The following is a 23,955-nucleotide window of genomic DNA, read 5'->3' on the forward strand; positions in this document are numbered from 1 at the left end:
GCTTATGGAAAACCCAGTTGTAAGACGGCCTGGTCAAAGCCCTTGTGGTTCATGCAAGAGGAGAGGACTGGCTGTCTAATGTTTCATTTGGAATAAGTGAAACAGAAAGGAACTCTGTGGTGACCTGAAGGGGCAAGTTTCATCAGCAAGACACTGAAGTGGCTGATTATAAAGGAACAACAAATCTCTCTCTGAAAATCAACAAGAACCTTCCTGAGTGGTAACCATTTACCTTTCAAGCACCAAATCCTGGTGAACTTTATAAATGTTAAATTCTTTATAAATGTTAAATTCTGTGCATATATAAAAATTGCCTGCAACCAGTGAACCTGGAAGAATGAGAAGTGATTGGACTGTGAACCAAAGAACTTTTCTAAACTTACACACACATTACATACACGTGCGCTTAGAATTAGAATGGGGTTAAGTAAGTTAGTGATAAGTTAAAGTGTGATTCTGTTTTCATGTTTAAAGATAATTAAAAGCAACTTTTGTTTAAGTAACCATTTGTCGTGGTGAATATCTATTGCTGCTGGGTTTTGGGGTCCTCTGAGCTCGTAACATTAGACAGGCCTGTGAATGCAAGAAAAAGAGTGTTATGATTGTAAGGTAGGGAAGGGTTAGTTTACATAGGACAGTATAATATCATGAGCTAAAGGGCCTGTAATGTGCTGTAACATCCTATGTTCGATCTCCCAAGGCACCTCCAAGAATGGAGGGGGTTGTAGGTCATAGATTCCTTTCAATCCAGTTGATTTTTAGGACATTATTTTAAAATGAATGCTGATTTTCTTCAACCTCCAACCCCTATAAACCTCCCCCAACCCCAAAGTGTATTATCTCACACTGATCAGGTTTAAATTCCATCTGCTATTGTCCCGTCCAGCCGACCAACTAATTGATATCAATGCAGAACATGGATAACTTTACCAATTGTTCAGATTCAGAATTTAATGTCACGAACACGTTACAAAGCTCATTGTTTTGCAACAGTATCATAGTGCAAACATTTATGTAAACCCTCTTACCAAACAAATAAAAATAGTGCAAGAAAAGGAAAAAGACAAAGGCAGTTTCTGTGGTTCATTTATTATTCAGGAATCTGATGGCAGCGGGGAAGAAGCTGTCCTCGTGCCGCTGAGTGCTCATCTTTAGGTTCCTGTACCTTTATCCCAATGGTAGCAGAGTGAAGAGGGCATGCCCTGGGTGGTGGGGGGCCCTTTGGGGGTAGAGACTGCCACTGTTTTTAATTTTGATACATCAACAGAGGTTTGACAGACTATTTTAACCTTGCTTGGTCCCTGCCCGTGTCTTATTGCTCTGTGGATGAGTTCATTATGGTACTTTCCAGTAGTGTCGCAGAGGAGGCTGAGGGGGAACCTGTTGATGCATACAAAATAATGATAATAGGGTAGAAAGCACTAGTTCAAACCTCTAGTTCCACAGTAGCCATGGAAAACAATAGATTGTTGACAGTTGAAATCTATACAAGGTGAGAAGTTTAGGGAAGTTGTCAGGGGTAAGATTTTTACACAGAGTTGTGGGTGCCTGGAATGCCTTGCCAGGGATAGAGGTGGAGGCTGAAACATTTGGAGCACTTGAGAGACTCAGACACATGGATGGGTTTAGTTTTTTTGTAAGAATATATGGGTCAGCACAACATCGATGGCTGAAGGCCCTTTACTGTGCTGTAGTGTTCTATGATTTGGACCAAAAGCACTCCTGATGAAAGGTTTCGGCCCCAAACATCAACTGTTGCTTTCCATGGATGCTGCCTGACCTGCTGGGTTTCTCCAGCACTCTGTATGGTCCCTAGTTTTCCAACATAGAACCGGAGAATACTACAGCATAGAAACAGGCATTCAGGGTGGGGAGGGGGTTTTGGAGGAATTTTACCCCAGTTTTGGGGTGGTCTAGGGATATCGGCCCAGTTTGGGGTGGTCCCAGGATATCAGTCCAGTTTGGGGGGTCCATCTTAGTTTGATGGGTCCCGGGATATTAACCCAGTTTGGGGGAGGTCCCAGGATATCACTGCATTTTGGGGCTCCTGGGATACTATCCCAGTTTGGGAGGTCCCATGATATTGCCCCAGTTTTGGGGGCCCTGGGATACTGCCCCAGTTTGGGTGGTCCCATGATATTGCCCCAGTTTGGGTGGTCTGGGATATTATCCTAGTTTGATGGGTGCCGGAATATTACCTCAGTTTGGGTGGTCCACGATATTGTCTTAGTTTAGGGTGTTTGGGGTATTGCCCAGTTTGGGGGTAGTGGTCTGGGAAATCTGCCCCACCTCCATACCCCTGTGTTGGAGTAGCTCTGCCTCCAACCTTTCTTGGTGGGGGTGGGAGGAGGGAGAGAGAGCATCTTCTCCCCTGCCTGCAGTCGGCGCAACAGCCGTGGGTGGGCGGTTGGTCCCCAGGGGTCAGGAGTAGGCTGTTGGACCCCGGGTGGCAGAATTGGGCTGTTGAAGCCCATGAGATGTAAGGTGTTGGTCCTGAGAGGAGCGGCTGTTGAAACCAGGGAGGGGGGAGGGAGGGAGAGGAAGAGGGATGGAGGGAGGTGAAGGGTAAGAGAGGAAGGGAGGAGGGGGGAGGGTCAGAGCCTGAAACCATTTCTGAAAAGTAGGTGGGTCGACCCCGGGGGAGGAGCCGGAACGGATGGCGGGTGGGAAAGCTGGCGGGTGGACCCTCAACGGGAGGTGCCGTGAACAGAGGGCGGGTGGACACGGAGCAGGAGGAACCGGGAGCAGCGGGCGGGTGGACCCGGAGCAGGAGGAACCGGGAGCAGCGGGCGGGTGGACCCGGAGCAGGAGGAACCGGGAGCAGCGGGCGGGTGGACCCGGAGCAGGAGGAACCTGGAGCAGCGGGCGGGTGGACCCGGAGCAGGAGGAACCGGGAGCAGCGGGCGGGTGGACCCGGAGCAGGGAGGAGGCGGGAGCAGCGGGCGGGTGGACCCGGAGCGTGGAGGAGGCGGGAGCAGCGGGCGGGGGTGGACCCGGAGCGGGAGGAACCGGGAGCAGCGGGCGGGGGTGGACCCGGAGCGGGAGGAACCGGGAGCAGCGGGCGGGCGGGGGTGGACCCGGAGCGGGAGGAACCGGGAGCAGCGGGCGGGCGGGGGTGGACCCGGAGCGGAGGGAACCGGGAGCAGCGGGCGGGGGTGGACCCGGAGCGGGAGGGCCGGCCGGCGGGCGCAGCGGCGCCATGTCGGAGGCCGAGTGCAGGCGCTGGATCGCCGAGACCATCGAGTGGCTGCGGGCGCGGAAGGCGCGGCCGGACCAGGAGCGCATCTGCCAGGCGCTGCAGCGGCGCCACGGCGTATCCCCGAGCCGAACCCGGCGCCAGCTCGAGCGGCTGCTGCGGGCCCGCGCCGTGCTGCGCGTCAGCACCAAGGGCGCGCACTCGTACCGCAACGCGGGGCCGAGGGAGCCCGAGCCGGCGCGTCCCCCGCCGCGGGAGCGCGCCCCGGTCCGCCTGCAGCCCGGCGTGGTGGTGACCCGGGCCCGGCACAAGGAGCAGCAAGAGGGACGGGCCCGGAGCAGGAGGCCGGCCCCGGCCCAGGGGGAGGCGGCCGACAGGAGGCGGCGGCTGCCGGGCGCTGACACCGGGCCCGACAGTAAGGTGAGTCCCGGGGGAGTGAAGGGGGAGTCCCTTGTGGGGGGGGGGGGTGAAGGGGTGCCCCTCGAGGGGGTGAAGGGGTGCCCCTCGAGGGGGTGAAGGGGTGCCCCTCGAGGGTTGGGGTGCCCCTGGGGAGGTAGGGAGTGAAGGGGTGCCCCTGGGGAGGTAGGGGGTGAAGGGGTGCCCCTCGGGAGGTAGGGGGTGAAGGGGTGCCCCTGGGGAGGTAGGGGGTGAAGGGGTGCCCCTGGGGAGGTAGAGGGTGAAGGGGTGCCCCTGGGGAGGTAGAGGGTGAAGGGGCGACCTTGATGGAGTTAGGGGCCTCCCCGGGGTGTTGGGTGCACCTGGGCGAGGGGTGGGGGCCTTGGGATTGGAAGGTTCCCCAGGAGTGGGAGGTAATGGAGTGGCCCCCGGGTGAGAGTGACAGACAGGTTAGGTCTTGGTTGTTACAGGAGCCTTGGGCTGGGGTGACAGGTCTGGGGCATGTGGGTGCCTGAGCTGGGTTTCAGGGGAACTGGGTACTAAGGTTGGGAGGGGTTGGTTGGTTGTTACTCAACACAGGTGTTAGAGTGCCAGGCATGAACAAAGCAGGGGTGAAAGGATAGGGCTTGTTCAGAAGTGAATGGCTCAGCCTGGGTCCCTGGGAATGCGGGTGGGTGCATGCAACCCATGTGCCTGGGTGCTGAGTACCCCCACTGAGGGTGGCATTACATGAGGGAACACCCTCATATGGGAGCAGGTGTGCCCAGAGGAGATGAAGAGTGGGGGTGCAGATGCACCCAGCATAGCCATGGATGTACAAGGGGCAGGCTGCCAGGTGGGACTATCTGGGCACCGGATCACCTGGCAAGGACATTGTAGAGAACTTGTGCCTCATGCTCAAGGTTAATGCAGAAAATAAAAGCTGGAAGAGCCCATTGGCAAGGCTAGAGGATTGGCGAACGGGTACAAGAGTTGGTATAAGTAGCTTTCCTGTGGCAAGTATCCTGGGGCCACAACTCTACATCGATAACTGGGATAAACTTGCAAGGATAGAACCATACAGCACAAAAACAGTCCCCTTTACTCTATGCTGAACTCTTAACCTGCCTAGTGTTGCTGTCCTGTAGCCAGACCATATCTCCCATCCATGGACCTGTCCAAATTCTTCCCAAATGTCAAAATTGAACCTGCATTCACCACTTCAGCTGGCAGTCGTTCCACACTCCCACTGCTCTCTGCGAGAAGTTCCTAATATTCCCTTCAACTTTTCTCCTTTCACCCTTAACCCATGTTTTTAATTTCTCCGCACCTCAGGGCAAAAAGCCTGCTTGCATTTACTTTACCTGTACTCACCATAAGAAAATAAGTTAGATGAGGACAACAAAGAGATGGAAAGAGTGGGCAGAGATTTGCCAAATGGAGCATAAAGTGCGGAAAAGTGAAGTGATAATCTTTTGGCAGGCAAAATTTTAAAAAAGTAGGTCTGCAAGATTGCAAGAGGGGCAGGACGAGGGTAGCAAACTTCAGAGGACATCTGTACAAGGTGAGGGGAGGAAAGTTTAGGGATGACATCAGGGGTAAACGTTTTACACAGAGAGTTGTGGGAGCCTGGAATGCATTGCCAGGGATGGTGGTGGAGGCTCAAACAATAGTGGCATTTCAGAAACTCTTAGGCACATGGCTGCAAAAAAAAAGTTGAGATCAGGAAAGTTTAGTTAGTTGAGAAGGTTTATGTTGGTCGACACAACATCATGGGCTGAAGGGCTGTACTGTATTGGAATATTTTACAGTACAATTCCGATTATCCAAATAGTTGGGACTGGGCCTATGTCAGATAAATGGTTTTTTTTGGGGAACTGGTCATTTTTTTTTTTAAAACAGCCCAATATCAACAGCAAATCACTTGTAACAATGTTTAAACAACAACAAGGGAAGGCTTTTTAAACATTTAAATAAATAATGTTTAATTCTCACCAAAAATAAATGCTGGCCATGGCCGATCACCGACAGCTCCCCACTGAGGTCCCCACAGCTGCCCGGGGTCCCCGCGGGAGCCCGAGGTCCCTCCAGGATAAATGAGGATTTCTGATTTGTTTTGGATATCCTCATTTTTCCGGTTTTTAAAACATTTGGGATAACCGAGGATTTTGGAGAATCCGATTTCGGATAATCGGGGTTATACTCTACGAGGGTTTTGCACCCTCCCTGCTGATGTCAGATGATTTTGCAAAAAGTCACACCAAAATGAAGGTGGAGGACAGATATCCCAGTATCTTCCCAATCTGGGGCAATAAATTACTGCTTCTTAATGGGGGAATTAATCACAGTGGTAAGGAGGTGATGCCTCTGTTATAGAGGGTGAGGAGTTCACTTGCAGAGCGTTGTGTATTGGTCTCCATATTTAAATGATGGAAGTCGTTCAGAGACCTTCTGTCAGTCGTAGGGGTGAGTATCCTGGGGCGTGGGTGAGGATGAGTGTGCCTGCTGTGAACAAGTTCGGAATATATTGCCCAGTTTGTTTGCACTTCCTTCTTGTTTACACTTCTCGCTTTTGTTCAAGTATCTTGAGTTTTTTATTTGCACTACCAATAAGTAGACATTCAGTCTTGCCCGCAAGAAAAAGAATCTCAGGATTGTATGTGAGATCATGTATGTAGTTTGACAATATATTTCAATTTTGAGAGAGCAGATAGAGCAAGAGACTTTGGAGTGGGCATGGGTACAGACGACAGCGTGGACCCCTGGACAGGGTATAGGTGGCAGCGTGGGCCCCTGGGGAGGGTACATATGGCAGCTTGGGCCCCTGGGGAGGGTACAAACGGCAGCGTGGGCCCCTGGGGAGGGTACAGATGGCAGCTTGGGCCCCTGGGGAGGGTACAAACGGCAGCGTGGGCCCCTGGGGAGGGTACAGGCGGCAGCGTGGGGCCCATGGGAAGGGTACAGGCGGCAGTGTGGGCCCCTGGGGAGGATACAGGCGGCAGTGTGGGCCCCTGGGGAGGGTACAGGCGGCAGCGTGGGCCCCTGGGGAGGGTACAGGCGGCAGCGTGGGCATCTGGGATACGTGTTGTGACTATTTTCCTTTGTAATCACTTGGACAGCATGCAGATGTTGTCGTTTGACTCTAACGTTAAAATGAAAAGTACGTTTTAAAGTTTTCACTTTTTATTTGAACTTTATGTGATGAGAACTATTAAAACTCAAAACTTAACAAAATTGACAATAAAATATTAATATGTTTATATATTCAAAAGAACAGTCAAAGAAATTAGCTGGACTATTTTCCTTGGTTATGAACAGTACGAATGCACATTCAAAACTAAACTTGTTTATATTAAACATGCAGAAAAAGGACCTTGGCTAGAAACTTACTGTGGAGGCATACTCCTAGAATTCAAAAACATTTCTAGCTGCTTGCAACTTGCGATTCATTTTAACCCTTACAGTGGTGCGGGTGTCAGTGCGGGCACCTGGGGGAAGGCACATGGGGAGGGTACAGATGGCAGTGCAGGAACAGCTGTGGACAGGGTGATTCTGACTGCACCTGGTGTTGGTCTGTTTGTTTGCGACAGACTCTGAGCCCACTAATTATTCTTGATTGGGTCTGAACAATGGTTTGTGCTGATCTCTGCCCAGAAATGTTTTGGGACTTCCCTACAGTTATCACTGGATTGTCTAACCAGTGTTACTCTCTTTCTGATCATTAATGTCCTCTGTAGCGAATGACTGTTACTGAATGCTGTCTCATTGGTGTGGAGCTAACTGTAATGAATGGTTGGTGTCAGACTCTGTCAACCAGTTCCCATCTATTATGTAACTCTGTAAACACCGTGATTGAAGTAAAAACACAAAATGCTGCAGAAACTCAGCTGGTCAAACAGTGTCCTTTACGTAGCAAAAGTAAAAATACATAACCAACATTTCGGGCTTGAGCCCTTCAAGGTCTGAAAGAATGTTGGCAGGCATCCGAACAAGAGGATGGGGGGTGGACAGGAAAGGCAGGAGGTGATAGGTGGAGGAGGGAGTGAGGGGACAGCAGCGATCAGGAGGAAGGCTGACTAGGTGGATGAAGGAGGAAGGGAAGGGAGAGAACTCACCTGATGGAACTCCCAACGCTACAGCCGCTGACCCTGAACCCTGACCCCAGCCACCAACTTACTAGAGCTCCCAACGCCATGGCCGGCTACTCCAATGTGGACCCTGGCTGCAGGCCTCCCAATCCATCACAGGGCCCAACGCCCCCCCATGCACCGGAGCTCCTGATGCTTTGACTGCCGACTCCAGTGCTGAACCAGTCCACCGACCTGCAGTTGAAGACGCTGGAGCCTCCCACAATGACTCATACCACTGTTTTAGACATTGTTGGGGAGGGCTGGGGGGGAGAAACGACCTACCAGGGACAAGTCAAGGTGGTTACATCTCTGGCTCAGAAGGGAGGGGGAATCACGTGCTTGACTCACACTGACGTCATCACGTCACATAGCTCAATGCCTTCTGGGAGTTGTGCAGCCATAGAGCCGCCACAATGTGTTTACCACTGGACCACATGATCAGCATTGGGCTGAGATTAATAATTTATCCTGGGCTGCGGTCCTTTAGAAAATCTCTAACCGATTTTGTCTTGTTAACGATTGATGCTACTCGTGTTCATGTGTTGTTTTCGACCCACTTTATTGGTGAATAATTAGTGTGGAGCTCTCTTTCCAAACTTTACTGACCGTGATCCTTGTCTAGTTGACAATTGGTGTCACAGGTTTCCCAATCAAATGTGTTTTGTGAAACAGATGCTATTGTGAAGAACTCCATATGTTAATTTCTACTTCATGGGGCATCAGTGCTCTGCACCCCCTTCCCTCTCCATTCAGAGAGCTATCCCCTCCCCTTATCACTTCCCAGCTTTTTTCCCTTCTGCCATTCCACCCAGATCCACCAAAGATCTCTTGTCCGTGGGACTGTGCTCCTCCCCCAGCCCCTCACTTCACCATTTTATTCTGGTGCCTGCCTGCTTTTTGCTCATACCTTGATGAAGGGCTCAAGCCCGAAACATTGGTTCTGCACCTTTGCTACATAAAGAATGCTGAGTTTCTCCAGTACTTTTGTGTATTGAAGTACAATGATAATGTCGGCAGACTTTCTTGTTTAACTCTAAGGCGTGTGGGTGTGTTTTCCCCTATGAAGACTGACGCAAAATGGTTGTTTAAAGCCTCTGCCATTTTAAATTTCAACATTTTTAAAATGCAGACCATTCCGGCCTACGAACCCATGCTGCCCAATTACACACAATTAACTTACAACTCCTAGTACGTTTTGAATGGTGGGAGTAAATCCACGGAAACGGGGGAGAACGTACAAACTCTTTACGGACAGCGCCGGATTTAAAAACAAGGTCGCTGGTGCTCTAACCACTCTGCTAACTGGGCTGCCCTTCTCGTCTTCCAAGGGATGTGTTCACTTTTTCCACCTTTACCCGCTTTTTATATTTATAAATATTTATCTACTTTTAAATTTTGTGCTAGTTTACAATCTCTTTCCTTTCTTCATTGATTGCTTTTTGAAGTTTTCCCAATTTTTCAGTTTCCCACTCTTCTTGACAACCCTGCATGCATGAGCTTTTAATTTGATGCCATCCTTTATTTCCTCAGTTATCCAAGGCTGGCTCTCCCCACCCTTACTGACCTTGGTTTAAGTTGGGATATGCTTTTGTTGAGGACTATGAAAAATCTCAGAAAGTCTTCCTCTGTTCTTCAACTGTCCCACCATATATTCTCCCAGTTTACGCTAGCCAACTCCTCCCTCATCTCGTTGTAGCTTCGCTTGTTTAGGCATTTACACAGGGAACACTGCTGTTGGAAGGCAGCGACAATCATCAAGGATCCACACCAACCAACACACGCTCTGTTCTCGCTGCTGCCATCTGGAAAGGTGCCACCAGACTCCCACCACCAGGTTCAGGAACAGCTGAACAACCCTCCACCATCAGACTCTTCAACAACAAACTCAGCCAGAGACCCATTTAAGGACTCTTGCTCTTGCACTTTGTTTTTTTTCTCCTCTCTGTATTGCAGTCAGTTGTTTACATTTCTTTATTTGTTTGTGTGCAGTTCTCTTTGCATTACCAAATAAATGGCAATTCTGCCTCATCCACAGAAAAGAATCTCAGGGTTTTATGTGACATCATGTGTGTACTCTGACAATCAATCTGAAATCTGCCACTATAAAGTAATAATTTAGAGACCTATAGACTTTTTTTTGTCCCTATTTCCCGTTCCTCAATCATTACCCAAATACATTCAACATCCTGCTCCTTAGATCCTCTCTCTCTACCTTAAGTAGGATACTTGATACAGCTGTGCAAGGTGTTGGTCAGACCACACGGAATAATGTGCTGTTTCTCATGACTCAGCCATGGGAAAGATGTCAGCAAATTGGAAGGGGTGCAGATGGAATTCACCAGGATATTGTCAGATCTGGAAGGCCTGTGTTACAGGGAGAGGCTGGGTCTTTATTCCCTGGAATATAGGAGTCTATGTAAAATCATGGGGCATAGATAAAGTGCATGTACTTTATATAGCTAAGATAAAGATACATAACCAGCGCTTGGAGCTTGAGTGATTTTTGTGTTCCGGCACCTGTCTACATTTTGCTCAAGCCTGAAATGTTGATTATGTAATCTTTATCTTTGCTATTGCAAGTACATTGCTTGACCTGCTGAGTTTCTTCAGTGTTGTGGTTTTAGTTTAACACAGTGTATCAGTTTGAGAGTTGGGATGACCACAAAATGGGTTTCCTTGAAGCACAAGCTCAAGACGCCCCTCGATACTGACTGAGACCGAACCAGACTGTTCTGACTGCAACTGTGACGCCACTTACCCCCCCCCCACCCCCCCCACAGCTGGATATTAACCCTTTGATTTGGAGCCAAGTGTGTTACCAGTGAGCCAGAGAGGTGAGCAGTTGTCCAGATCTATCAGGACCACTGTCTGCACATTCGACAATTCATGCTGAAACATGGAACATTATGCACAGAAAAATTCCCTTCTCATCTGTGCCAAACTATTATTCTGCCTAGTCCAATTGACCTGTACCCGGACCTTAGCCCTTCATATCTCTCTCATCCATGTATCTGTCCACATTTTTCTTAAAATTCACGACTCAGCTGGCGGCTCGTTCCATACTCCCCCTGCTCTCTATGAAGAAGTTCCCCCCCCCCCCCCAAACCTTTCCCCTTTCACCCTTAACTCATGTCCTCTGTTTGAAAAGATGAAACTCGCAAAATGTCCAATTGAATTGTGCAAATGATTTGGTAATAGAACTATGACAGGAGAGGCGGACCTCCTGAAATATATACAATATCTATGTGAAATGTGTACAACAGTTCTTTGTTGGTGTTCACTGGTGGGTCCTTATTGCCATGACTGTGTTTTTGACTAATAGCATACCATAAGTGTTGAGCGTGGTAGGGAGGTTGGGCTGGAGGGGTGGGTGGGGAATTTAACCACTGAGGCCATGCCAGCTTGCACAGCATTCCTGTTCTCCCACTAGTTTTACTCTATAACCCGTCCTCCCATCAACTCACCCGAATGATAACGATGAAAGTTTAATGTCATATCCATACATACTACATACAGGTAGACCAACGTGCTTCCTTGTTACAATCACACAGATCCATCAACAACAAATAGAGTGAAAACCCTGGTGTGCGGCACCTATTGGGATTGGTAGATGCCAGATAAGTGAATTTTTAAGTTGCTTCAAAATGCATGTTGCTTGATTGACGAACAAACGGTGAGGTACGCCAATTATAAACCCGTATTTTTTAACCTATTTATTTTCTGCGCTTTTTTTTGCTGGTTGCTTGAGGCTGCCAGTTGCCTGAATTCTAGATACCATGGTTTTTTTCTGTAGTAGTGAAATTACAATCATAATGCCAGGACAGATAAATGTAAAAATATTCACAGTTGCAGTTAGGGCAAGAAAAAAGTGGCATTTCAGTATTGCAGACTGATCTTCTGGTGAAACTGGCTTAGTTTAAGGAGTTCAGGGAGGTTCAAGAGCCTGATAACTGTAGGACAAAAGCTGTTTTTGAACCTAGAGGTGCAGGTCTTCAGTCTTCTGAACCTTCTGCCTGAAGGGAGCAGTGAGCAGAGGTTGTGAGCAGAGTGATGGGTATAAACAAGTGGAGATCCTACCACTCGCGTTTACCATGGGCAACACCAGACTGTTAACTGACCAGCCCATATGGGAAGAAACTGGAGCACCTTGAGGAAATCATGCAAACTCCACACGAGCTATGAGGCAGCAGTTGTTTCTCCCCCCACCCCCCACCCCCATCCCTCTTGTATTTCAACTCCTCCTACCTGTTTTAGTTCAGTCCCCAATAATCTTAACCATTCACCAACTTTTTGAGAGTTGGAGTTCCCAAAATTCTGTATGCTCTTGAATGCCTAGATTTAATTTTACAATTGTTCTTCCTCCCAAGGACACCCATTCTGGGTTCACTCACTGAAAGAAGCAACTTCTCATCATTCTCTAATCACCTTGCTCCCCTCAAATACCGTATATGCCTGCATATAAGATGAGACTTGAAATTTAAAGTCATCCCAAAACCTTGTATGCCAAGAATAAAATCCAAAACTTGAGAGCGAAGTTTCAGCACTCCCCGCGGAAAGTATAAAATCCAAAACTTTACAACGAAGTTTCAGTGCTCCCCTGCGGGTTCCATTCGCCCAGTCTAACTGCTGTTGGCTTTGTACAGGCTTTAGGGGCCTGTTAAAGGAGCCAGCGGTGGTTTATTTTAAAATATGTGAATATAATTTAAATCTTTACTGGGTAATTTGCTTTCGTACTATTGTGATAGCATCACTCCACAGCTCAGCGGTATTCCTAGACTTGGGGTAGTCTTATACAGCGAGTATAGCTCAAAACGTATATTGTAAGTGGAAATTCTTGTACAAGAGCCATCTTATTCTCCAGCATATCATCCTTTAAACTTCAGTTGAGCTTTTTGCTCATTGTCATTGGGGTTCGTGTGGCTGTGCAGGAAGTTGGGAATGGGATACTACATATTCCCTCTGACCTAAATACTGTCACTTTTTCCTGCAGAAGACCAGGAGAGCAAGAGAAGCGGAAGCGTCCGACAGTGAGGAAAGTGAAGAAAAGGTGGTCCCACTGAAAGATCGGGAGTCAATAGGGCAAATGCTCAGTGGGGTAAAGAATGAGGTGGAACCAGTCACTGATTGCAGGATCGAGGATGGGGCTGCCAAGGAGAGACCCACCATGTCACCTGCCTCTGAAGATCCCCCTGTTGAAGATGTTGGTGAGGGCCTGTCCACTGAAGAGCAGTTTGAAGTATCTTCAGCAGTGGAGCAGAGCCCTCGACTTTGCCCAGGAGACGAGCCCAAGGACATCACTGAGGCGGAGCTGAAACGAGAGGCCATGGAGCACGGGGGAATTCAAGTGCGCACCTGCCCGGATATCACAGGGGAAGCTCGCTCTTCTGGTGAACCTGTACCGGTGGAAGAGGGCTGCGAAGATGAATGCACCCAAAAGCCTGGCATCCACCCAGGTAACAGATTTTCGAGACAATAGAAGAAATAAAAGCAGAAGTTGGCATTTACCCTGTTGGGCCTGTTTAGCCATTCAATAAGATTACAGCTGATCTGGCCCTGGATTTTGCTCCACTTACCTGTCTGTTCCCCCTAATCCTTAATTCCCCCATTTCTTCAAAAACATTATCCATCTGTGTCTTAAATACATTCAAGCCTTGATTGCTTCCTTGGGCAGAGAATTCTACTAATTCACTCCTCTCTGGGGAAGCAGTTCCTCCTCTCTGTCTCCCTTGAATCTGAATATTTCTGTTTCTATATTCTATTCATTTCTCATTTCTGGATGGCTCCATAAGATTTCCTCCTCTCCCTCCTAAACTTCAATGAAGCTACTCAATCTCTCCTCGTGAGATGATCCATTCGTCTCTCTGAACCTCCTCCACACCATTCCAAACCCAGTACATCCTTCTGTAAGTAAGGAGGCCCCAGAACTGTGTGCTGTACTCCGTACGCGGCCTCGCCAGTCCCCTGTACAGCTGTGGCATAACCTCCCTGCTCTTAAATTTAATCCTTCCAACAATGGAGGCCTACATCTCATTTGCTTTCTTGATTACCTGCTGCATTTGCGAACTTATTTATAATTCATGTACAAGCATTCTCAGGTTTCTCCACTGAACAGCTTGCTGAAATTTTTCACAATTTAAAATTTGGACGCCACAGTTAACCTAACGCTCTTACAGCACCAGTCACCCATGTTCGAATCAGCCACTGTTAGTAAAGGGTTTGTACATTCTCCTTGTGGGTTTCCCCTGGATGCTCCAGTTTTCTCCCATCCAAAATGTATGGGGATTATAGCTTAATTGGGTAGCACGGGCTCGAGGGCTGGAAGGAGTTATTACCATGCAGCCAGTCTAAATAGTCTGATCTACTCTGAAGCCTAATAGCCTGAATATGCATGACATTGTGTGATCTCGGAAGCTAAGCAGGCTCAGGACTGGTCAGTACTTGGAGGGGAGACCGCCCAGGAACACCAGGTGCTGTAGGTTTCTGTGAGGGGCGCTGGACAAAGTGGCGTCTCTGTCGGTCTTAGGGTAGACAAACAGTTAAAGAATTTCATGTATGTTACGTTCTAAATGTAGTATCACGTGACAATAACCTGCTTACCAAGAGGAATGACCTCACAAGTACCAACATTACACCATCTTCCTGACCTTTTCCCTCCTGCTTAACCTATCTAAATGTAGTGTTAACAGCAAACTTAAAATATGTTAGATTTGTTCCTCATTTCCATGCATCTTGTGGGCACTAATTCCTGCCTATTCAGTCTCTCATAATTTAAACCATCCAATCTTCGTGAATCTTTTCTGCAGTTTAACCATATCCTTCTGTAGTGCGGAGACTAGAACTGCACACGATTTATTGAGTGCAGCCTAACCAACGATGATGAAGGCAAGAATGCCGTATACCCTCTCACCACTCTGGCTTGTTTCCACTTTCAGGGACGTATGTATCCTAAGGTGTCTCTCTGTTGGGAAACAATCCCCTCAACCCAGCCACTCTAGCCTGGTTTAACTTCCCAAAATCCATCACTCTATATGTGTTGGAGTTGAATTCCATCTGCCTTTCCCAGATGATCTCTAACCTCTTGTAACCTAACTCAATCTTCAGCACTGCTCACTCTAACACCAATGTAAAAAGTTCACCGAGGCCAAATTTGGAACAAGGACCCATTCTAACACTGGGTCACTGCATTCCAACTCCCTTCAGCCATGATATTCTGCTGACTAATGGGGAAGCTTACTCCACAACAATCTAATCCTTCCCGACCTCACCCATAACCCTCTATTTTACTTGCATCCACGTGCCTGTCACAATTGAACCAGCCTCCACCAGCACCCCCAGCAATGTACTCCAGGCACCCACCACTCTGAGTAAAAAAAAAAGCTTGCCTCTGATGTCTTCCCTAAACTATCCTCCACTCACTTTAAAGAGATGCCCTCTGGTATTCACCCCAGGGGAAAGATATTGGCTGTCCACTCTATCTTAGCCCCTCATAATCTTATCTACTGTAGCGGTAGCTACAAGGAGGAAACAAAAGGATGAGATTACATGCTGTGAATCAGTTTTGCTTCCAACGGTTTAATTCGAAACCCCCGCGCTGCGCCTTAAAAGGCAACTGTCAAGTTCCGCCTCTGCATTGGCAGTGGCGTAAGGATGCAGCCGAGTGCGCGTGCGTGGCCCCTCTGCCCATGAGGGAAGCAAAACCCAGCGGCGCCATCTTGACGTGGCTGCTCCGCTGCCGTGGCCGTGACAAATACGGAGCCGGTTTGCCTGCGTCCCGATGTGTGCCGCCACACAACACCCCCCCCCCCCCCAAAGAACTGGCTCTAGTGTAGTGTCCTGTTGCCCTTGAGTGCTGGGCCATGCTCCCAATGTTTGAGCTGTGCTGGTACGATCTGCTGGCTGAGGTCCAGATGTGCCAGTTTCAGCCTGTCTGCTGTGAACAGCTCCTCCCTACCCCCCAATGTCCAGTGTGAAAGTTTTGCTTGATTTGCCAGGACCTTGTACAGGCCTTCATAAGTTCGTTGGAGGGGGGCGGAATGCGGACCGCGGCGGACGAATATAAAGTCTGTGGTGGGGCTGTTGGGGGATGGACGCAGGCTGGTGTCCATGGTGGGGGTTGGGGGGGGGGGGGGGGAGAATCGAGGCTAACCTGTCCCGTAGGTCCTATAACAATGCTTTCCCTTCGGTGCCTGAGTCTTGAGATGGTGGAAGAGTTCGCCTGGCAGGGTTAACGGGGCGCCGTAAACCAATTCCGCTGAGGATGCCTGTAAATCCTCTTTAGGTGCACTCTGATGCCCAGTAGGACCCAGGGGAGCCCGTCTGCCCAATTGGGGCCATTTAAATGGGCCATGAGGTCTGATTTCATGTGGTGGTAGAAACGCTCGATGAGACCTTTGGACTGTGCGTAATAGGGGGTGGTGTGGTGCAGCTTGATGCCCAGGAGCGTTGCGAGCTGTGTCCACAGTGCTGACATAAACTGGGCCCCTTTGTCGGTGTTTTTGTGGGCTGGTACCCCAAACCTCATGATCCAATGCGTGAATAGTGCCTTGGCGCAGGAATCAGTTGAGATGTCTTAAAGGAGTGGCTTCCAGCCACCTTGTAGTGTGGTCTATTACTGTGAAGAGGTACTGGGCGTCTCGGGAGACGGGCATCGGGCCACAGTACATTCGAATTGACTCCTCGGAGGGTCGAACTGGTGGACCGGGGTCTTGACATGACGGTGGACTTTGGATGCTTGGCATTGGTTCAATTGCGAGCCATCTGAGCGACTTGTTTTCTCAGGCCGTGCCACGCAAACCTCTCTGCTCCCATACGGGTTGTGGTTTTTATGGACGGGTGTGCGAGGTCATGAACAGCCTTGAAAACTTGGTGCCTCCATTGCTATGGCACTACTGGATGCTGTGTGCCAGTGGAGACATCACACAGAAGTGTGTCGGGGCTGTCCGGCAGACTGAAGTCTTTGAAGTGGAGGTCGGTGATGGCTGTGCGGAAGGCCTGTGTTTCCTCATCCTCTTTTTGGGCCTGTGCCAGCCTGGAGTAGTCCAGCCCAGGGGATAAGGCCTGGATGGCGGGTCAGGAGAGCATGTTGGCCACGACATTGTCCTTGCTGGAGAGGTGCCAGATGGCAGTGGTGAACTCTGATATATAGGATAGGTGGCGTTGTTGGCACACTAACCAGGGGTCCTTGGCCATGGCGAAGGCATGGGTAAGGGGCTTGTGGTCCATGAAAAGCGTGAACTGCCTGCCCTCCAGAAAATAGCGAAAGTGCCTGATAGCCAGGTAAAGCTCCCTGTCGAAGGCACTGTATTTAAGTTCGGGGGGGGGGGGGGGGGCGCAGGTGGCGGCTGAAAAATGCCAGCGGCCTACACTGACCTTCAAAGGATAGCTCAAGGATGCCCCCGATGGCTGTTGCTGATGCGTTTCCAGTGAGTGCCATGGATATGTCCAATCTGGGATGATCCAGCAAGGTGGTGAAAGCTGCGTAGGCCTCTTCCGTCTATGCTAGGGTTTTGCTTTTGGCCAATATCATGGCAAACAGTGATCTCATGATGCGAGCTACCCCCAAGATGAATTGGTTGTCCGTCCACATGAATTCCTGGAGGACTTTGAGGGTGTTGGGGCGGGCGAACTGGGGTATGGCTGCGACCTTCTCTGCCAATGGTGCTGCCCCGTTCGCGGTGATAGTGTGGCCCAAGAACTGCACGGAGTCCTTCCTGAATTGGAACCGCCACGTTGACTGTGAGTCCAAACTCTGATAGGCGAGTGAAGAGTCTGCGGAGATGGTCCTTGTGCTCCTCGTTGCTTGCGATGAGTATGTCAAGTCCAAGTCTCTGTCCACTGTGTCCATCAAGCACTGGAAGGTTTGCGCCATGTTCTTGAGACCAAAAAGCATGCAGAGGAATTCAAACTCTAAATGGAGTGGCGATGGCCATCTTGCCAATGTCGTCTGGGTGGACTGGTATTTGATGATAGCCATGCACCAAATCGACTTTGGAGAACACCTTCGTACCATGAAGGTTGACAGTGAAGTCCTGTATGTGTGGGACTGGGCAGTGGTCGGGTGTGGTGGAGTTGTTAAGGCGGCAGTAATCCCCACAGGGCCGCCACCGCCTGAGGACTTGGGGACCATGTGTAGTGGGGATGCCCACGGACTGTCGGACCTGCAGACCATGCCCAACTCTTGCATCCGGGAAACTTCCTCTTTGGCCAACTGCACTTTGTCTGGGGCCGTCTCCTGGCTTTGGCGTGGAGGAGGGGGCCTTAGGTCGGTATGCGGTGTAGCACCCCGTGCTGTGGCATGGTGGAAGTGAATTGCGGCTGAGGATAGCCGGGAATTCATTCAGGATGCGTCTATACTCATCCTTAGGGGTGCTCACCGTGGCTTTGAGTTGGACGGTTTGGAAAGTCTGGGCATGCACTAGGCGCTTGGCTTTCATGTCCACCAGCAGGTTGTGTGCCCGAAGGAAATCAGCATCGAGGAGCGATGTATCCACCGCAGCCAGTGTGAAATTCCACCGGAACTTTTCATTGACGAGCTGTATTTGCATGTGGCGCATGCCGAAGGTTTTGATAGTGGTATTGTTTGCCACCTAGAGCGTGGGGCCTTGTGGTCGTGTTTATGTCTCTAGTGCGGTTGGGATGACGTTATGTTTGGCATCCATGTTGACCGTGGCCACTAACCTTGTTGGTGACGTGCAGAAGGCTAGCGGCGGCAGAGCTGGCTGTTTTCCAGAAACGAGCAGGGTTGCCTGCATTTTCATGCCTGTGCCCCCCAGCATTGGTGATAAAAGCACCAGTTAGTGTTTGGTGCCTCCACCAGCTTGCCGGGGTGCGGTTGTGCCCGGTTGGGGTTGGTGCACGACACCTGGTTCATGGCGGACTCGTTTTCACATTTATGCGCAATCTGCTCTGGCCGTGACCTTGCATGGGTCCAAGAAATCCTCATCTGCTAACAGCAGCTGTATGTCATCTGCTCCATGAAAGCCTACTCAAACTTGAGGCGTGGCTTGTGGCCCTCTGCCAGTATGATCATTTCATCCATGAGGGTGGATGGTGCTCTAACTCCTAGGCCATCTAGGTGCATGAGTTTGGCGGCCCGCTGTCATCTGGACAGGCCGAAAGTACTTAAGAGGAGCTTCTTGAGAGCTGGGTATTTAACTTCCTCTGGCGGCGGGGGGGTTTGTGTATCAGGTCGTCAACCCTGGCTGCGGACTCTTGGTCGAGGGAGCTGACGACATGGTAGAACATTTTTGAGTCGGAGGTGATTTGCTGGTGGTGGAATTGCGCTTCTGGTTGCCCAAACCAAGTGTGTGGGCGAAGTGTCTAGAAGGTGCGTAATTTCATAGCCACTGCGTTGACTGCTGCAGTGTCCATGATGTAGAGTCCAGAATCGCCTAGGCACTTCAGGGTCACCAACTGTAGTGGTAGCTACAAGGAGGAAACAAAAGGATGAGACTACACACTGTGAGTCAGTTTCGCTGCCATTGGTTTAATTTGAAAAGCCCACGCTCCGCCTTATAAGGTGGCCGTCAAGTTCTGCCTCTGCATTGGTGGTAACTTAAGGACGCAGCTGAGTGCGTGTGCATGGCCCCTCTGCCCATGAGGGAAGCAAAACCCAGCAGCACCATCTTGACGCAATGCTCTGCTGCCATGGCCGTGACAAATACATAGCCGGTTCGCCTGCGTCGTGATGTGTGCTGCCACAATACCTTGATTAAGTCATCCTCATCTTTCATCACTCAGAGAAAAGCCCCAGCTCTGTCAACCTTGCTTCATCTGACATGTTCCAATCCAGACAACATCCGGGTAAATCTCCTCTGTACCCTCTTAAGCATCTACGTGCTTCCTGTAATGAGGCGACCAGAACAGAACACAATATTCCAAGTGTGGTCGAAGCAGAGGTTTGGAAGTTATAGCCAGGATTACGGGGTTTTGAACCTGATCTGCCATTAACGGGATTCACAGGAGACTTATTCAATAGTCGTGCCAAGTGCAAAGACCCCAGTTTGTGGGAGAAAATTCTGAAATGGCAGATCAGGTCCAAAAGTCTTCCAAAAATATTAAATTTTTGACTTCCCTGTTTATAAGACCTACTGTAAAACTGGCAGTTTATCTTTCAATCTGCTAAGCCTTTTACTAAAATCCATTTAAGCTACACACTCTGGGCACACAGAATGAGTGAATTGGCAGGAGTTTGGGTGAATCAGTGATTCATCCTGGACCCACCACTGTGTTGATAACAAAGGCAGGTCAATGCATCTGCCCAATTAAATTTTTAAAATTTTAAATTTAGACATATAGCACAGTAACAGGCCCTTCCAGCCCATGAGCCTGTGTCACCCAAATGCACCAAGCCCTTTTTTGGAGGGTGAGAGGAAACCACAGCACCCGGTGGAAACCTACGCAGATATGGGGACAATGTACAAACTTCTTACAGCGCCGGATTTGAACCAGGTCATTGGTGGTGTTATGGCATTGTGCTTACTGTGCTGCCCATCTTTTACTGTGTGTCAGAATAATTTTAGGCAGGTTTTAATTTTTTTAAACAAAAGAAATCCCAATGGGCCTTTATTTTTGGTTAAATGCAAACTTAAACATGGATTAATCTAAGCCCTGTGCAATCTGGGTGGGTTGGGGAGGTAGGAGATTTACATTAAATCGCAGGGTTGGTTCAAGGGTTTGTTATAGCGTCTCGACCACATTTATTTCTCAGCTGACCTCACAAGAACAAGCAAGACAGCTTCTGGAACGTTACTAGGATTGTGCTGGTTGCCTTTCCATCCAGTCACTGAACTTCAAAGATCTTTTGACTGAAACACTGGATTTTGTCACCTGGATGAGTTCATTTGATTTTTTTAAAAAAGCGGTACCATTTCAAAATCTGCATTCTCAAATATAATATTTAAGGATGACGTCCAAATTCCATTTCAGTCATCCACACCCTGCACCTGGACTTATTCCAGTCTCTTCAGGCTCTGGATAACCTGTCCAGACCCCAGTTGCTTCTTCCTCAAACCCCTGCTGTGGCCTTGCTGACCCCTGTCACACAGTTCTTAAACATTCAGAACAGAGAGCACAGTAAGCCCTTTCTGCCCTCGATGTTGTGCCAACCTATATATTCCAAACAATAAAAAAAATAAAACCTCCCTACCTCATAACACTCCATTTTTCTTCCATCCATGGGCCTGTCTAAGAGTCTCTTAAATTTTAATTTTAATTTTAATTTAGACACACAGCTTGGTAACAGCCCAGAAGCCCATGCAGCCCAAGTACACTCATGTGACCAATTAACCTACTAACCCCACGTCTTTGGAAATGTGGGAGGAAACCCACGCAGACATGGGGAGCACACACAAGCTCCTTACAGATGGTGTGGGATTCGAACCCAGGTTGCTAGCACTGTAACACGGTTGTAGATCTAACTGGAGTAAAAGAGGACAGTTAGTGTAATGCTATTACAAACCAGCAACCTGATTTCCATGGAAACTGGTCCTTCTGCCCATCTCGTCTGTTGTGAACTATTATTCTGCCCATTCCCATTGATCTGCCCTCCATCTATGAACCTGTCCAATTTCTTTCTTAAATGTGAAAATTGAGCCCACATTCACCAGTTCAGCGGGCAACTCTTTCCACACATCCACCACTTGCTGCGTAAATATGTTCCCCCTAATGTTCCCTTTAAATATTTCAGCCATAATCTATGTCCTCTAGCTCTTGTCTCGCCTAGCCTTCCCACTGTAAGAAGTTTGTACGTTCTAGTGACCATGTGGGTTTCCTAAAGATTTCAAAGACGTACAGGGTCACATGAGTCATGAGCTCGTGGACAAGAAGACCATGCTCTATCTCTACATCAAATAGCATACAGAAAATATATTCACAAATCATAAATTAGAATAAATCCATAAATTTGCAAATACAAGCTGAGATGGTGAAATTATTTTAAACATGTGCTCAGTTTTGGTTAGAACTTGCTTAGGATGCTGTGCACAGATGGATTTCTGTGTTGCAAGGATTGGAAAAGGTGCATAAATCTTTACAGGGGTTCACATCCAATTCACACACCATGCTGCAAGGAAATGCATTACCATTCCTTCCTCCCTGCTGTGCTTGAATCCTCACCTTGCCAAGGGATGGCAGCAATTGAATAAGGTAGCTGCTGCCACCCCGAGGGCCAGTTAGGGATGGACAGGGAATGGTGGCCTTAACTGGTCTGAATGGTGCTATTCCCAGCGTCTTTGCTGATGCAAGTTGGGGATTCAGCATGTACAGATCTTGTACACCAACGCATACCCTTCTGTTCCTTTTCCTTAAGGTTCCCCTTAAATTTATCTGTGTTATTCATCTTTATAACTCCATATTCTGGGGCATTTAATGGGTAAAATCTAACATTTCTGATCCTTGATTTTAGACTCCTGAATGTGCAGAATCAACTTCTTTGAATGAAAATAGAATAGAAACTTGTCCTTCAGCCCATCCAATCTGTGTTCAGCATCAAGCCCTTGTTTATGCTGGTCAATCTCCAATGCAATTTGATGCTCACTGCTGTCCCATCAAATCTTTCCCACCCCATTCCCCCACCCCTCACCCCTCCAGATTCTACCCCTCACCAAGAAACACTGTGAATAATTTACCAAACTGCATGGGCTTTGGGATGTGGGAGGAAATCAGAGCACCTGAAGGAAACCCACACGATCATTGGGGGAGCGCACAAATACCACACAGTCTGCGCTGGAGGTGAGGACTGAACCCGGGTCCCTGGAGCTGAGGGGCAGTGACTCAACCCACAATGCCACTCTGACTGAGTAGGGTGCTGTTGAATTTGAATGCAATCAACCTAATCCCCAAGGGCCCTGAGCTGGATTGTTTTAACACCCAATGTCGGGAATCTTTGTGAGGTCACAATCATTGAATCCCTTTAGAGTGAGGCCTATGGCGATGCTAAGTTCATCTGTCAAAGAGGAGATACGTTGGGAGACTGGATGCAGTCTGGGAGATCATTTTGTTGAACCCCTTACCTCTATATGCTGCAACAGCAAAGACCTTCCATTTTAATTCCATACACCATTGCTATACTGACACAGCCTCAATTACTGCCAATCGAGACCTCCTGCAAATTGAAAACCCCTTATTTTCCATCTCGGCAGTCTCCAACCAAACAGCACCTCCATTTTCCGATAACCCTCTCCTCTGGTCTCTCTCTCTTTCCCTACCATGTCTCCTTTCCTCCAGCTCCCCACCTTTTCTCTTCCTTCTCAAATCAGAGAGCTATCCTTTGGCCCTCTACCCTTCCCCTATTAGTTCTCAGCTTCTTTCTCCTCCCTCCCACCTGTATCCCTAGTTGATGGCCTGTGCTCTTCCCCTCCATCCCCAGTCCTTTTTAGTCAGACATCTGCCTGATTTTCGACATTCCTGAAGAAGGGCTGGGGCCCTGAAATGTTGACTGCCTATGATTTGTGAATATTTATCGTACACTATTTAATTAAAGACGTAGCAAGGTAATAGGCCCTTCCGGCCCTCAAACCCCATCACCCAGACACACCCGTGTAATCTATTACTATACTAACCCCGTACACCTTTGGAACATCAGAGGAAACCCACTCAGGATAGGAAGAATGTACAAACTCCTTACAACAGTGCTGGATTCGAATCAAGGTTCCTGGCGCTCATAGAATTATGCTAACCACGCTCTTTTACTTCAGTCAATGGATGCTAGGTTTCTCCATCAGTTTTGTGTCCTGCACTGGACCCCAGTGTCTGTAGGTTCTCCTGTTTACCCGCAAGGTTCATGTTGTGGTTTGTGCTCTCTTCCTGCAGAACCTGAGCTGGAGGCAGGCGATGATCACGGGCTTGGGGCGTGTGATGCTGCAGGACAGCCCCATGGTTTGGAGGATGTGAGTACATTGAGCCTATGTTAACAGTTCACAGCACTTGTCAACGTGCTTTTCGTAGTTCTGTGATTCTCCAGCTGTGGGAAAGATAAGAATGCTAGCAGGTCCAGTGAGCATATATGGATGGGACGAGCCTGACAAGGATGTTGACATGAGGGGCCTGTTTTCTGTGCTGTAAAACTCCAGGTGAGACAGCACCCAGTCTGATATACTCATTCGGTGGACCTGATGTGAGACCAAACACAGACTGGCTGAACACCTACCTTCTGTTTGTGGGTCTAGACGAGTTTCCCCCAACCACTCCTACAGTGATGTGCCTGTCCTCAGCCTCATCCATTGTCGGTGCGAAGCCAAATGTAACCTTGAGGAA

General features: G+C 48.9%; 1 protein-coding gene across 2 annotated transcripts in view; it reads left to right on the forward strand.

Moving 5' to 3' along the window:
• The first annotated feature begins 3,134 nt into the window (after nt 1-3,134).
• The window catches only part of LOC138758570 (sterile alpha motif domain-containing protein 1-like), a 78,511-nt gene continuing 57,690 nt past the window's right edge, over nt 3,135-23,955 (forward strand). For both annotated transcript variants that reach the window (XM_069927693.1, XM_069927694.1), the window contains exons 1-3: nt 3,135-3,616; nt 12,692-13,154; nt 23,512-23,588. In XM_069927693.1, the coding sequence (XP_069783794.1) occupies nt 3,200-3,616; nt 12,692-13,154; nt 23,512-23,588 (957 nt within the window). In that variant the 5' untranslated portion in view covers nt 3,135-3,199. The remainder of the gene's footprint in view (nt 3,617-12,691; nt 13,155-23,511; nt 23,589-23,955) is intronic.

This window comes from Narcine bancroftii, chromosome 3, assembly GCF_036971445.1.
Source record: "Narcine bancroftii isolate sNarBan1 chromosome 3, sNarBan1.hap1, whole genome shotgun sequence".
NCBI classification, from domain to species: Eukaryota; Metazoa; Chordata; class Chondrichthyes; order Torpediniformes; family Narcinidae; genus Narcine; species Narcine bancroftii.